At 41.5% G+C, this 16,916-nt stretch overlaps 1 protein-coding gene across 3 annotated transcripts in view; it reads right to left on the bottom strand.

The window, feature by feature from the left end:
- The window catches only part of ASCC1 (activating signal cointegrator 1 complex subunit 1), a 48,583-nt gene that overhangs the window by 13,910 nt on the left and 17,757 nt on the right, over positions 1-16,916 (bottom strand). For all 3 annotated transcript variants that reach the window (XM_053388548.1, XM_053388547.1, XM_053388549.1), the window contains exons 6-9: positions 14,551-14,687; positions 12,209-12,328; positions 7,488-7,612; positions 5,775-5,851 (exon numbers count right to left, since the gene is read on the bottom strand). In XM_053388548.1, the coding sequence (XP_053244523.1) occupies positions 5,775-5,851; positions 7,488-7,612; positions 12,209-12,328; positions 14,551-14,687 (459 nt within the window). The remainder of the gene's footprint in view (positions 1-5,774; positions 5,852-7,487; positions 7,613-12,208; positions 12,329-14,550; positions 14,688-16,916) is intronic.

The raw sequence follows: 16,916 nt of genomic DNA on the forward strand, positions 1-16,916 counted from the left end.
TCCCAAACACACAGAGATGCCAAGACACCAAATGATTTTCCTTTCATTACAGGCGCAGAGTACCTCAAGGCCTGGACATTCTAGTGGACTGGAAGTGAAGTAAGTGTGAGGTTTAGGCCAGGGGTCAGCAACCTTTTTCAGCCATGGGCCGGTCCACTGTCCTTCAGACCATGTGGTGGGTCGGACTATATTGGGGGGGAGGGGATGAACGAATTCCTATGCCCCACAAATAACCCAGAGATGCATTTTAAATAAAAGGACAAATTCTACTCATGTAAAAACATGCTGATTCCCGGACCGTCCGTGGGCCGGATTGAGAAGGCGATTGGGCCGCATCTGGCCCACGGGCTTTAAGTTGCCTACCCCTGGGTTTAGGCCATAGGATGAAAGGGAAACCTTAGTGGGCCAGTTGTTAAGGAAATGTATGATGAGGCCTTGCTTGCTGTGTAATGCTTTCAACTGGCAACAGAGCCTTCAGCATGAGTGTACCAGTTGTAAGGAACTCTGTTTCCTTGATGATTGGACAAACCTACTACTCTGTCCTTTTTACTCAGGCCTTCTCCAGCATTGCTTTTCAGTTGATATGGAAAAGGGGCTTATAGCTCAGTGGCAGAGCATCTGCTCTGCATGCAGAAGGTCCCACCTCATTCTCTGGCAGGTAGGGCTGGGTACGTCTGAAACCCTGTCAGTATAGACAATACAGTGGTACCTCGTTTTCGAACATCTCGGAAGTTGAACGTTTTGGTTTTCGAATGCCAAAAACCCAGAAGTACCTGCTTCGGTTTTTGAACACTTTTCAGAAGTCGAACATTCCACACGGCTTCCGTATTGAGTTTTCCGTAAGTAAATGCTTCAGTTTTTGAACGTTTCGGAAGTCAAACGGTCTTTCGGAACAGATTACGTTGGAAAACCGAGGTACCACTGTACTGTGTTAGATGGATCAATGATCTAACTCGATATAAGGTACCTTCCTACATTCCAACTATGCTTTGTAGTTTTGTTTTATGATGGATTTTATCTTATGCATTTTTATGCACTCTTGTTCACCACTTAGAGGTTTTATGTTACGATCTTTATACATCCTTAAAATAAACAAGAGTTAAGTGTATGCAGGAATCTTATGAAGGGATAGATTATTGCCGAGCACTGTCAGTTAAAGCCTCTGGAAATCTGCAAACCTGGGGATATACACTGCAATAGCCCCCATATTTTATCAGTCTACAACTCCCATCAGCCTTAGCCTGCACAGACAATTGTGAGAGATTATGGAAATTGGGAGTCCAACATCCATAATATGTTGACTACTCCTGCTCTAAACAAAAGGGGACTCTATGTCACTGGGATCCCATTATACTGGACTTTGCATATGGAGGAAGAGATGACATCTTCTTTCAGAACATACAGTCAATAATGGCTTAGACTCATTAGAGCAGAGTTTCCCAAACTGGGGTCTCCAGTTGTTTTTGGACTACAACTCCCATCATTCCTAGCTAGCAGCATGAGGGATGACGGGAACTGTAGTTCCAAAACAGCTGGAGACCCAAGTTTGGGAAACCCTTCCTTAAAGCCTTCCTCTCACATATTTCTTCATGATTTCTAAGATCAGCTAGGAGTGCCCTCTTCAGGATCACACTCCTGGGTTGTTCTGGTGACAATGGCACATAGAAAAGCACTATCAGCAGCTGTCCAAACATAGAATCCACAAGCCTGCCCCAAATTTTCCAAAGTTTAAACATTGTTGGAAGCAAGAAAACATTTCTGTTTACGTTGGCATTTGGTAGCAGAGTTCAAAGCAGGCAAAAAGTTATTTTATGTTCTCATCCATTTGAAAACATGCGACACCTGCTGAGCCCTTTCTATCAGATTACTTTCTACTATATATTTATTACAGTCAGTATGGTGTTGTCTACAGGAAGGTACCAGCAGACTTTAATCTCAAAATTCTCCCAGCCTCATGTATTCTGGCTTCTTACAGACTTACCTCTTGAGCCCCTACTGTTGCATCCTAATGCCTAACTTCTGGCTTCTTCAGTAGTAGTAGGAGTAATTATTCTCAACGCATTTATATTCTGCCTTCCTGCTTTAATATGAAGCACTCAGTGTAACTCACAGCATGGTAAATACACACATACACCACAAAACACTTTTTAAAAACTCACCTAAAAAGGGGGATAGCAGAAAATACAAAACAAATACATGCAAAAGAGAAGGCCCAAAAAGGAGAAACAAACTGAATACTGGCCTGCTGGAACAAAATAATAATTAAATCTGCCAGGCAGAGTAATCCAAAGCCTAGACACAATAGGGGAGAAGGCTGTATTGAACATTCCCACCAGCCCACTCTCAGATATCAGTGGGATACACAAACAGGCTTCTCCAAATGACCTCACAGAACAGGCAGGCTCATAAGGTAGGAAGCTCCAGTGCATTTGATATACTGATCCTAAGGTGTTCCGGAATTTAAAGGTAATGGCCAGTACTCAAGTCCCAAACAAACCAGAATGAATATTGTAAATGGAGTGAGGGGGAGATTTGACAAAATCTAAGAGGAGGGGGTGGGAGGTTTGGCTACTCAAGGTTTTCAAATGCCCCCACCCCACGTTTCTCATTCAAACCTCCACAGGGGGGTTACACTGGAAGGCATGCACCCACCTGCCTATCAGCTTCTCCAGCACCCACCCCCCATAAACTTCCCCCTTCAAACCTCAGTTCATTTTGATGTCCCAGTACAGCTTCAAAAAAATCACTTTGGCCCACTAGGCGTAGGGGAGATAAAGATTGAGCCTGATCTAATGGGGAGGAGTTTGGCAAGCTGTAAGGGGGGAGGTGGCTTTGGCAAGGAAGGGGAGAGGGTGGCTTTGGCGGGGTGGGGGTAAATGAGGTTGGTGAGTTAAGCCAGCAGGGGTGGAAGTCCCTAGTACAGGGTTTCCCAAACTTGAGTCTCCAGCTGTTGTTGGACTACAACTCACATCATTCCTAGCTAGCAGGACCAATGGTCAGGGATGATAGGAACTGTAGTCCAAAAACAGTTTGAGAAACCCTGCCCTAGTATCTTGACAAGAGCAAAATGACTGATCAAAGTATGGCAGTAATCCTAAACATACTTGGCATAACACACTTAAAGCTGCAATCCAACTCCCCAATCTGTCACAGTCTCTCCTCAGAGCTCTGCTAGCATCACTCCTCCAGCCTGGAGCTCCTTGTTCTGCCCACTGAAAGTGTAGGTTGGGGTGGAAGTATCGCTAGCAGGAACTCACAGAAAGCCCCCAATGGGGTATGCTGGGGTGGTTGCACTGGCCCTAGATTCGCTGAATCCCAAACTAACCCCACTGCAGTCACTTGATGGTATCGGGCCTGATCCAGGAACAGTCACCACATCAGTTCCACATCAGCATGGAACAGGGTTTTATCTGCCCCAGGCAATGTTGAGTAGCAAAGCTGTGGATGCAGCAGTGGCCACCCCATTCATTCATGCCCCTCGGCTGCCCAGCCAGTGTGAAGATTGCTCTGTGATTCAGCGGGTTTAATTCTGAGTAAGTATGCACAGGATCGTGCTGTAACAGATCTTCTGTTTGTCTAACAGGGCTGTTGCTGGAAAATGTCTGGATGCACAGAAGCCTAAGGTTTATTTTTAATATGCATATTGCTTATTGTGAAGCATTAAATAATTGTTGGAAGACACTGGCAGATGTGCTGATGTGGATGAAATTAATTCAAGGTGAGTTAATAGATCTCAAAGATGTACACTGGTAGGTAATGACTGCAAAATAAAAAAAATTCTACATTTATAACAGAAAAGGTTATTGGAAAGGCTATCTGCAGTGGCATATTATGGAAGAAAATGCCACTGGAGGTGTACTGATTCTCCATATTATCATCGGTGGCTGATACGGTACCAGTCCAGTATCACAGCAGAACAAAAATGAAAAAGTGTTTTAAAATAGGCCTGTGTCTAACTTGCTGCAGGAAGTTCATCAGCTTGTGCCTGAGCTGTGCACTTTTTTTTGGCTGTTCCCACTTGGAGTTTGCAAATATACTTTAATTACCACTTCCAAATGAAATTTCTTTATACTACTGCTTGACCTCTTTTGGTTATGCTCCATAAAAAGGGGCTTGCTCTTACCTGGCATGCTCTCATTTTCAGTTATCAAACCAATCTGAAAGTTATCCGACTGGGAGAATTAACCCCAATCACTGAGCTGGTTGCATAAGCATCCACAAAGCAAAAAGCAAGTCAACAATACAAAATCTGGACTGGAAGTAAAAAAAATGAAAGACTACAATTTAAGAAGTAAGGGAGAATGGGTGAGTTTGTAAAGCACATTGCATTTGGATGGCAGGATGCAGCTGGTATGCTGTGACAGTCACTGCAGCTGCATTCATAACCAATCTGACATTTGGGCTTCTGTCTCTAAACCTAAGGAAACTACTTTGCAAGGAGAATTAGCAGAAGAATGTAACTAATATAAAATGGCAGGGGCAAGAGTGCCTATCAGAGCAAAATTCAAAAGAATGCATCACTGATCAATGGTCAGGCTGCCAGGGCTCTACTGCCAGTTATGAGTCATACTTAATTAGTGCCAGTGGGTGTTCCTCTGGGCAGTTGGCAACGAGGAGGGAAATGCCAAATGAGTGGTGAAAGAATGTGGGGGTGCTGGAGAAAGATGGTGTTTTTTAAAAGAAGGCGTGCTTGGGGGAAATTAGCAGCATTCTTTCATGCATCAAACAGCCAATGGTTCTATTGGCTGGAACAGTAAAAAAAAAATTTTTAACCCCACAATTAATGCTTCTAAAAAATAACTGGTCTGTCTCACATTTCACAGAGCTGTGGTATGAATAATAGACATGGGTGATCAAATTTAATGTATTTTTCCACTTAGAAACTCCATACATCAGCATGCCAAGTCAAGACACAGAAGTGCAAATGACACAATCTTTAACTTGTTGCCAAACAGGAAGATGGGACAGGTGGGAGATGAATGAACTACTTGAATGTATGATTCTTTTAAAAATCTAAGTATTTGGGAAATGTTCAAGGAATGAAAGACTCAAAAGAAGCTTAAGGTAGACCTAATGACCGCTAATATCCTTTTCTGCTATGTTGCAATTAAGTATTTATTATTGTATATCTTTGTCTGTCTTTCTGACACACACACACACACACACACACACACACACACACACACACAAATTAACTATGCTTGGATAATACTATCTGGGTTTGACATGCCAAGATATGAACAACTCTTTTGGCTGCATGGACAGCAACTTATTGCCACCTTTCTCATTGCATGCTTGAATGAAATGCAGGCATTTCTAACTAAACAGAGTTTCCCATTTTGTTCCCACTGGTAAACTATGGCTACCTGCTTTGGACTACAGTTTCAATATCTGTATATGTGTGCCCCACCCCATTCTGCCCCCATTCCACCTTCTTCTGGGTCCAAAAGGACCCATGCATCAGCAATCACATGTTTAATAGCTATATTAGGATCTCACTTAGTCCAGTCAATGTGCCTCCATATGTCAGTGTCATTTATACATTTTGCACATGTTAGACATGCCAACAGCATTTCAGATTGAATTCCTTTCTTTTTAGTACACACACTCTTTTTAAGTACATACATACATACATAGTACATACAATAGTCCATCCTCTCTCCTGCTAATTAGGATATCATAGATACAATATACAGGTGCAAGTTTGCAATTTATTTTTAATTTCACCTGGAATGTCATTTAACATAAGCTAAACAAGCCTACTTCACACTGACCTTCAATATATTTCGTCCATCAAATGACTCCCTTTCCTTGAAAAATTTGCCTGCAGATCTATTACTTTGCTCTTCAGCTGCAAAATAAATATATCAAATTACAGCTCAGCCTACAAGGGTTTTTTCACACATGGAATACAACTCTGCACTCACCTTTTATACAAGAAAGAAAACCTGCAAATTATTTCCCAAAGTATCATGTCAAAATTCCTACAGTCATCAATATTGTTGCAAGGATTATGCAGGGCTGACAGCTCGGTGTAATAGAATCATCCAAGGGGAAACTAGAGTGTAATACTCAGGGCTCTGTCAAAGCACATTTCAGCAATAAAGCATTCTCTCATCTCTTGAATTACCAAGTCCAGCATCAAATATCTGATCACTCTGCATAGTATATATTTAAAACCAATGAGGAAAAGTAAGCACTTGGGCAATGCATCCTTGTTCACAAGGTGTCTCTAATCTCTCAATGCCAGTATCTGAGAACAAACTCAAGAAGATGAATTACCCCTTAGCTAGAGTTTTGTTACTCTGCAATCTACATATTCTCCTCACAAGCATATAACCACCAATATGATTTCTGAGGTGTTCATGTTTCATTAAAAACCCCTCAAAATTCTAGCCCTTATGATAGCAAGGAAAAAACCGTTGCATTGCACTGAGCTAAGCCAAGGTTTAGCTTAGCATATCATAAGAACCGGAAACAGTGGTTCTCTCCTCATTAATCATAAGCTAAAATCGATAAAGAACTTCAGTGCTATCTCACTACGCCATAGTTTGGCTTACTATGTTGTGCAAACCAGCTATCTGAAAATACGACTTTTGGAAGTTGTCTATTTGTTAAAAATAAACATGAGCAGTAGTTCGTAATTCAGGCTTGTAAGCAGCAAGCTACCTGTTCACCTGTGAGAACTGCTTCCAGGAAGGATAGTAAAAACCTTGGTGGACTAAGAATTTTTATATTTTTTAATGTGCAGCCCAGGCACAGGATTTGAGATTGTGTGGACTCTTTGATAGAAAGTCTGAATTTTCTGATGCAGACATCACACAAACACATCTATTAAGTGTCCTATTTGTTCTATCAGCTAAAATCAAAGACAAAATCTTGATATACAGTTAGTTGGTTGAACTTAGCATGGTAGTTCTTATGGCCTTAAAATATGCAATGCACAGAGTGACTTAAGGAAATGTCCTTGTCATAGCCACACACAACAGTTTGCTGTAAGCAGTTTGTTAGAATTAGCGCAAGGCATGTTCAGGGTTCAGTTCAATAGTTACTCAGTTACTATTCTATTTACTGATATAGTCATTCTCACTAAAACAAAACAAAACAATGCAGGAGCCTGGAAGTACATAGCATTAACCAAATCCATTTTTTAGATACAGGAAATACGAATGAAGACAGTAACAGTCTTGTCTAAAAAGCAATACAATACCCTAACTTTCATCAGACATAAGGGGAAGAAAGAGCCAATTTCTGCCAGATATAAACAGTGTGTTTAATGTTTTAACAAAAGATTTCTTCTCTGCTCTGTACTGTGTAACCTTAATGAAGGAACCCTACTCCTTTTGAGAGTCATGAACCAATTATCTTCTGCCTAAAGGTCACAAAACAATAACAAATGAGCAACACCAAACACAGGAATCATATAACAATTTCAGAGATCAAAGTGGTAGCTATATTTCCTCAAGGAGACCTTAACAAATGCTCACCACTAGGATCTTTCCGGAAGATTGTGTTCATGACTGTGGCATGGAGTTTCACCCGATCCCACTCTTTCATCATTAGTCCAGAGGTCACAAACCGATCTGTCAGTCTATCTGCTATGAGCTGGAGCCTATGGAAAGGGAAAGGAAGTAAGGGAAGCCACAATTTTTTCATTACCGTAATGGGATACATAATTGTATGTTCATAACCCTGCGGGAAAATACATAAAATTGTTGTTACTAAAACAACAGATGTTGCATTTGCAGCCTGCCATTTCTTCAAGGTAGGGAGATATCAGTGGTGAAAGTTGGAATTGGCAGGTCTGGAGTACAGAACAAAATGTTTCAGTCACATTTGTCACTGGGCTTAGAATACAAGGCAAGCCTAGATAAGGGATCAATCATGGGATGAGATGACAAAACTATGTTCTTAAGACCAAAAATATACTGACCCCACCTGAAGATGGCTTGATATCATGCTAAAAACTATTTATCTTGTTCCATGTACAACTTTGTAGTGTGGAAATCAGAACCTTGGCCAAGGATGCTTGTCTGAGATAAAGAAATCACCTCTGAATCACAAGCACTTCTTCAAGTCATGCTGGTACCTGTCACTAATCGTCTCCAGTGACAGAAGTGATAAAACAATGTAGCTGGAAACTGTCGATACCTTGCTTAACCCTAGCAATACAGCACCTTCCCCTAGCCTACAATGCAGACATTTCTAGGACAATGTGGTACACAGGCAGGTCATCATACAAGATCGTTTTATTTGGGTGTGCACATCACATTCATTTTGGAATTAACCTGCAGCACACAGCCACAGGGTGGACATGTTTGTTTTCTGAACATTGCCAGAATAACCCAAAACATTTACAGTCAAGTGTTAAGATGTATTTAGAGACAAGTCAGATGCATCGTTTTTTGTTTATTCACTGCCAAGCATAATTGAACCCGTTTGGCTTAATCTGCTGCGGTACATCTCAGCTGCATGGTTTATCTGGGGATGCTTTCCAAGGCTGGTGCTTATGAATGAATTATTCTGCCTCACGCCATTTAAAGCACAGAGTGATGGAATTCAGACAGAAGGAAAACATGAGGTCACCATATACAGCAGCTCTCCTCACCATTTCAGCTCCGGCTTGAGATAATGGTTTTCCACAGGAAAAGTGGAAGGACAGAAAGTGATAGAAAAGAGGCAAAGCAATGCTCCCAGCTTAGAGCACCTTCGCAAAAATGAGCAGTTGACCAAAGCAGCTAGAACTGTATAGAGTTGCCGTGAGATTTTAGCTGTCTCTGATGACATCAGTCATAATGAACTATGTTGCTTCTATAAGTGGAAAAATATATATATATACACATATATATGGCAGGGGGACTGGAACAGATATACCCAATGCCTGAGCCAAAAAGCCACCTATATCTATAAGCAATAAAGTTGTGGCCATTTCTAATCCAGATCATTGTCTGCTTGAGTTTATTAATTACATCTTACATTTAGCCACTGCCTGTGGGGGCGGTGGCACTATGACTGGGCCCGCAACAAACAAGCAAACTTTGTGGCGAGTTCCCCCACTTTTCTCCCAAAAAGAAAAGCACTGGTTCTACATCATCTTAAAGGCATCAGTTTAATTCCAGTTCTGATTACAACTGAATGTTTCTGAAAGGTCAAATATGGGAATCAGGAAGTTTGATAAGTGTACAGGAACTTGTCCCTGCTAGAACGTACAAGTAATCTCCCCACACAAAAGTGTGATGATTCATATTTGTGCTAACTGCAAGCTAAATGTGTGCACTAGGGGATGAACACATTTCTAAAGCCCTGTAGCTCTTCAGTATGTTTTCTTCCTTGAAAGGACTGAGCAAGATTCATAGCACCATGGACAGAGAACATTCATTAAAACCAAACATTTCTGCTCATTAAAATGGGAGATCATCACACAAATGGGAAGTCTTATACAATCTTGTCACTAAGTCCATTAGCAACATAATTTGCCAGATAGCTCATCCCTTTCCAGCTATAAGTTGCCACCTTGGCCCTTTAGGTCTTACTCAGAGATGGAACAGTAATAAGGTTATTCCCTCTCCCTCTCTGGTCACCATTTGCTTGACAATCCTTGATGAGCTAACGTTACAGCCTGCTAGCTTTGAGCTGTCCCTTTGAAGCAGTTACTGGCCAATTTCTAGTCTTACTGATTGAATCTTATGTTTTGCCCTTCATCATTTTATTTCTGGTGATACATCAGTGACTTTTAAAATTAGCGATGACAAATGAAAGAAGTATCATCACAGATGATACTAAAACAAATTAACAAAATAGCTCAAGTGAAAATGGTGCTTTATTATGTTATAAAATTAATCAAAGAAATGAGACAAATTAAAATGAATTACAAAGTCTTTGCTACATGGGAACCATCAGAGTATAACCTTATTTCACTGTCTCCCCCCACCCCACCCCACACAGTCTAAACACAGTCTCCAGCATCACCAAGGCAAAGGAGGGAAATGGGAACTCTTATGCTTTGGGAAATCAACTATTCAGAAGCAAACAAAAATCAGAAAGGATATTTGCTTCTCACATTGCCATATAAAGGATGGATCAAGAACTTATTTTATAATCCTAAGTGTTGAAAGAGTCAGTCACTTTTCTTAAGGTATCAGAGTAACTAATACTGTATGTTACTATTAGTTATTAAACTCATGGAATCTATTGAGTATATCTATTAAATCCAAGCGCCTTAGCTTTTATATCATCCCAAATATGTATGTCCTGGTAGCACAGAATCCAGTTAATGGGTAGTGAGAGAGCTATGAAGCAATGGACACTTGGTCTTTGAACCTGTAAAATCCCGTCTCTACCACTGATCCTACGGATCAGATTCCTTGTAAGGCAGAAAGCTAAAGCAAATAAAAACATGGTAGTCCTTATTTTAACAAAAGCTGAGGATTAATTTGAAATGATACATTTAAATCTTGTTTATTTAATTTTGCTGTAACTATTTACTCTGATGCTTCTTTTCAGGAAACCACAGATACATTTCAAAGGGAAGAAATAAATAAATTGAAACATTCAATATACATTTGAAAAGAAAACAAAAGGAATGACCTGGTCTATATTTAAACTGGTTTCTTAGGGAAGGTAGTAACAACACTGAATACAAAATAAATGAACATTCATACTTTGCAAGTAGGCAAAGTAAAGAGCATTACAAAATTGTGATAACAATGTGACTTAGCAGTCAATTGAAAAGACAGGGGCCACATTCTCGCAGGTTAGCCATCTAGACAAGTCTGAACGGGTCCAAGCAAAGTTTTCAGCTTCCATGCTCCCCTTTCCTCTCTTGGCCTTCCATGGGGCCAGGACTTCAGCAGCATTTAGTTTCATTTTTAAAGAATTCTGGCTCAGCACCACCATGTGCATCAGAGATCCTGGTTTTAAAAAGCCTATGGCTAGCCACATAGCAAACAAACTCCAAACCATGGGTTATGAAAGTGGGTTTTAAAATGAACCAAGGTTTGTTTTAAATCAGAATCTGTGGTTCAAACCTAACACTTTAAAAGTGAAACAAAACTCTGCTGAAGTCGTCTTGCTCCTGACTGCATGGAAAGAGAAGATGGGAGGGGGGAGTGCACAAGCCTGATGCACTGTTTGGGCACTTTCAGGGTCACCCACATATGTGTGAACGCAGCCACTAGCTAGCAGTGGTAAGAATTTCAATCACACATTTACCGTATTTTTCGCCCTATAGGACGCACTTTTCCCTTCCAAAAATGAAGGGGAAATGTGTGTGCGTCCTATGGGGCGAATGCAGGCTTTCGCTGAAGCCTGGAGAGCGAGAGGGGTCGGTGCACACCGACCCCTCTCGCTCTCCAGACTTCAGGAAGCTATCCGCAAGCCTTGCAAGCCTGGCGGGAGGTCCCGCGGGCTCGCAAGGCTTGCGGGCAGCAGCCTGCAGCCCACAAGCTCGGGGGACAGCGGGGAGGTGGAGCACCGCCACCCCGCTATTCCCAGACCTGATCTGGAGGCTGGCGAGGGGGGGGGAGAGAAGCAAGCTTGCTTCTCCCCCCCCGCCAGCCCCACAAGCTCGGGGGATAGCGGGGAGGCGGAGCGCCGCCATCCCGCTATTCCCCGACCTGATCTGGAGGCTGGCGGGGGGGAGAAGCAAGCTTGCTTCTCCCCATCGCCAGCCCCACAAGCTCAGGAGGCTGGACACGGAGGCTGTCCCTGAAGGCAGAAGAGGGAGACGGAGCGCTCCGTCTCCCTCTTCTAGCTTGGGGATGGCTGCGCAAACCTGGGGGGGGGAAATAAATTTTTTTCCCTTGATTTCCCCCCCAAAAAACTAGGTGCGTCCTATGGGCGGGTGCGTCCTATAGGGCGAAAAATACGGTAAATTAGAACTAACGAGAGTGGAAACAGTTTCTAGTTTTCAGAAGTATCAACATTAAGCAGAAACTGCACAGGTGGATACTCCATAATTATCTCTCTCAGTAATACTACTTGTTATCAGCCCAAGGGCAAACTCATTACAGACCCTTCTTTACCTACAAAGAGGTTGCAATAACCTTATCTCCTGGATATCTTGCGGTATATTTTCTGGCAGAAACAATCAAACTCAGAGGTTGAGAGCCTTCTCAAGAGTCATTATATTACTTTTGCTAATTTATATATAATCACTTTGTGGAATGAAAATGATTTTTTTAAATTAAAAAAGCACGGGGAAACTTACTTGTTAGAGCCATCCTTCATATGAACTTTTGCATAGAGAACATCCATCATGGCTGGATCATCATTCATGTACTCTACACCTGCTACTTCTACAGTTAGTGGTTTGCCTCCAGCAATTGAGCTGTTTGAAAGAGGGGGAAAACACCAAACACAGTTCATATTTAAGATTTGCAACTGCATAATTCACTTGGTCAGCTGCACTAGGTTACACCAATTCACCAACACAGTTTCTCCCCCACTTTTTAATGGAGGTTTATGGATTACTTCAATTAAATTTATATATTTTAGTGCGGCTGTTATTTCAGTAGTTTGATGCATATTTAATTTTTAATTTTCATTATTTTGTTTTAAGCCTTTGTATGCTGCTTGAGAATACTTTTTTGAACAGAAAATCATACAAAATAAAATGATCATCGGCAGAATTCACAACTATATCCTGTCCCCAGCAAATTCACCAGAATACCTACCCTTTCTTCCCTAGAAGACAGATTGGATTGTTCATCACTATTGACTTTTGCCCTTGTTTCTGCTGTTTCTAGAATCATATAAACCTAACTTAGTTCAATTAATTTCAGTGCCTCTGCTCTGAGCACGTTAGCCGACTACAACCCAATGGATTCAACTCACAACAATCTTACACTATAGAACATTGAATCATACAGAGCAATGCCTCCAGGCCTCCTAAGCCCCAACAGATTTATGTCTCATTGTGAAACTTATAATGAAGACATTCAGATTATTTTGCCACATAGAGTGTCACAGGCTGTATTAATGGTCCCATCAAATGGAATGTTGTATGATCATATGAGGGTCAGTTCATATGAGGTCATCACAGGGATTCACTGAGATAGAGGAAAATTAAATCCTGTCATTATTAATGTAGATTCCAAGCTTTACATGCAGCAACTTCTAGATACTATACAGCACAGTGCTAGTAATATTTAGCTGTTAAAGTGTACAAACAACTGTAGCATCTTTTCCATACATAATAAACTGCCAAATACTGTCAAATATTAAAGCAAAGGATGAGAATTTTATCTATTTCTGTGGATAGTATCAGAATCCATGCAGCTAGCTGCTCCCTGAATAACGCAGACAAAGGCCTTTTCTCTGACAATTTAAACAAACAATCTAGAAAAGCACGTTGCTCATTGTGCTGCCAAGTCCTCATCACACACTAATGTCAACTTGGTGACACACACACAAGCGTCCTGTGATGCAAAAACTGGGTCCAGAAGTCCTCAATTTTTAGTGGCCTCAATAAGCCAGTTCAGTTTTGTGACTGCCAACAATCCTCCTGCTATGGATAAAATATTTGTCGTTGCACTTGGAGGCACTGAGCATTGAGAAATTTTGCTGTAATTAGAGTGACTCCGAAGCTCAGCAAAGCAGGGCCAAACCCTCTCCATCAACCACCTTTTCCTTAGGAGAGAGTGGTGGGAGGCTCAAGCCTGCAGTCACAAAAGGAATGTAAAGTAAGAGATGGGCAGGGGCTCATCTCTGACCTTGCTTTGGGCTTCAGGGGCACAGTAAGGCTTCTTGCCACTTCTGAGCACCTCCCTGATTTCAAGTGCCTCTGAAGCCCAAGGTAAGGTCAGAGACAAGCCCCTGGCCATAACTCACTTTGCATTTGCCACCAATGTGCTTACCTGCTAAAAAAATATGCTCATCATTTGCAAGCTCATCTGCGGGTCTCACCCTGCAAGCTAAGAATCATTCTGCTAAAAAGTCCTTGCAAAATTATTGGAAGTGGAAAAAATATCGGGGGGGGGGGAGATTCATAGTTTCACAGCTTGCTAATTCTACAGCTCAAAGAGTATGGTTTTGTGTAGCAGATTATGACAACTCCTGCACTGTAGAATCACTGATCTACTGTATTAGAGCTTTTTTTTTAATACAGTTCAATACTCTCTACCTTCGACTTGCTTCGGAAATTAATCTCAGGGATATACGACCATTGGGCGGGGGGAGCTATTTGCCAAAGGCTCTGCTAGTGAAAAAGTGCCAAGGCAATCACATTTTTCATGCACTTCCAGGAGGGGAGAATCAATCTTTGTTCATGTACAAATAAAACCAGCTACTGTAAGAGAGAGAAAAATGCTAGGTTATAATAAGATTGCAAGCAAAGAGATGCTTCTAAATGGTTTATATCAAGAACAAAGTGCAATTAGGTCCTTGTATTGCTTTGTGTAGGCTTTTCATTTACTCCTAATAATGGTTTTCTGGATTGCTGCAAGCTGGGACACCCCACACCCCTCTAAGTTACCCTGGCCCTAGAACCAGTACTTCTTTTTGAGTGCTGCAGCTGGATTATGGCATCCCAAGTGCTTTCAATTTACTCACTCAACAAAGTCTTCTTTACACCTCTGTAGGAGTTCTTGGGCCTTCTGGATTTCCTGTTCATTCAGGAGTACCAGTGTCCCAATAGTCAGATGGAGCTTGGCAGGGTTCTGGAACAGGCTACTACTGACACCATAGTCCTGTAGAAACATTGAGAAATTCATTGAGTGACATCAGAAATTCATGTTTCTCTTTACTTTTGCATATCTAGGAATCTGTGACACTTTTAAGGTATAGAGCAGATCTCTATTACAAGCGAGGCTTTATGTTCTAAAAAATGTGGAGCAGCTATTGGTTCTTTATTCCAATCTCACAGATTTGTAACCAGGTACCTGTAGCATCTTAGGGAGACTTATTCAACTGCTATCTCCAAGTCTTAGGGAGACTTATTCAACTGCTATCTCCATCTTGTAACTGAGTCTTCAAGGTAATCTCATAGCTAAACATCCAGCCCAATTTTACTTTATTTCTTTTTCCTTCTCTCCCAATCCCCTATTTTGTGTAACATCTTGCCTAACAGAAGAATTCTCGAGAACTCAATAACTTTTTGTGATGTTTTGCTTGCTTCTGAGAAAGGTATTAACCAACTCCAGATTTTTGAAGTAGAACGTCTGATGATCAGAATTCAAAATGGGTGACATGCAAAATTAAAGTCATATAATAACATGGCAATAGCAACAAATAGGAAATATTATTTTTAAAAAACCAGCAAACTAAAAAATGCCCAGATAAACGTATTCAAATTACATAACATAATTTCCTACATTTTTATGGCTGCTGCATTTTAAAATCAGTTAGCTCTTATCTTCATAGCTGCTTTAGAAAAGGTAATTTCCCTACAGGTAATTGTCTTGTCTCCATTCAACCACATTGTTAATTTTTACATTTCAGAAACCCAAGTGATGCTGCACAGCAGGAGGCCAGCTAATGATTCCCTTTCTTATGCAAGTCTTATTTGAAGGAGCAAAGTGGCAGATCATTTGCTACTCCCCGGCCACATATACAGGGATGCAGGCTGTAGAATCAACACACCCTCACTCTCATCTTGCTTGATGCCTGCCTATGCACTGCACACATGGGAGCTGCTAGCAATATGCATCACACTGGAATAGCTATATGCCGTGGCTAGGAGTGGCACCAGCAAGGCTGGGGTGCATGTGTGTCAGATGACAGTGCATGGCAGGAGACACCGGGTGATGCAGGAAGCGTTGGAGTAGCAGGGGGCTCTGCCACACAAGACCCTGGAATTATGATGACTAAATGTATTACCAACCCTTCATCAGCAGGTCCCACAACAGTAACAACAATTTAAAATTTGGTATTAAAAAATGTTAAAAATAAATAATAATCACAGAATAGGGTGGAAACACACATTTCAGGTGCCAAAGGCCGGGGTGAATTGGCATGTCATCAGCATTCACTGAAAGCTGTATAGTGAAGTCACCAGATGTATCTCTGTGAAGAGGGAATTCCACACCTTAGGGGTTGCCACGGAGAGAATGCCCTTTCCCCAGGCCACTGCCCCCTGAATTTCTGAGGGTGGCAGAACTACCAGGACCCCCCCCCCCCCCGATCTTAACACCTGAGAGGGTCTGTAGAGAAGGAGGCAGTCTTTCAGCTATTTGGGGCCTAAGTCGTTTAGGGCTTTAAACACTATCTACACAGGGAAATTAATTTTCAACAGTGAATGAACTGTACCAACTGGAAGAAATATACCAACTGGAAGAAAGACCAAGAACATTGATTTAGGGCCCTACATCCTCCAAGAGTCAGGAATCACTATAGCATATCTATTCAGTGTAAAAATAGATCCAAGTATGAGGAACGCAGAGGTCTTGATCCCTGAATAGTAGAAGTTTGACAAAGGCTTTTTCTTGTTTCTAAGCTTTTAGAAAGACTGCTCCAATTTGAGTTTTGTCAGCCACCTTTATACACAGAAACTTTTAAATCATTCGCTGAAATCTTCCAGAAACAGAAAGTTCCACAGCAGTCTATGCCAACCTGGTGTCCCCAAGATGTTTTGGACTATAATTCCCATCAACCTCAGACAGCAAGGCGATGATGGACAGGCCTGATGGGAGTCACAGTCCAAAACATCTGAACAGAACCAGGTTGGCAAAGACTGCTTTAAAGAAACCATTGTATTGTTCCATATCTTATGACTCCAGTTATGATCCTTCAGACTCCAAGACTCACTGAACATGGGCAATAATCTGCAGACAGAGCTAGGAATCCGTTATCAATGCTGCCCATGTTATTGGGAAAGCGTTACTACCGTCACTGCTACCTTCCAGGCCCTCACAGACAAAGGAGGCCAAATTGATAATATTCAATTCAATTCAGTTAATATCAATTCCACCTTTCAACGG

This window comes from Podarcis raffonei, chromosome 5 (assembly GCF_027172205.1).
Source record: "Podarcis raffonei isolate rPodRaf1 chromosome 5, rPodRaf1.pri, whole genome shotgun sequence".
Classification (NCBI taxonomy): Eukaryota; Metazoa; Chordata; class Lepidosauria; order Squamata; family Lacertidae; genus Podarcis; species Podarcis raffonei.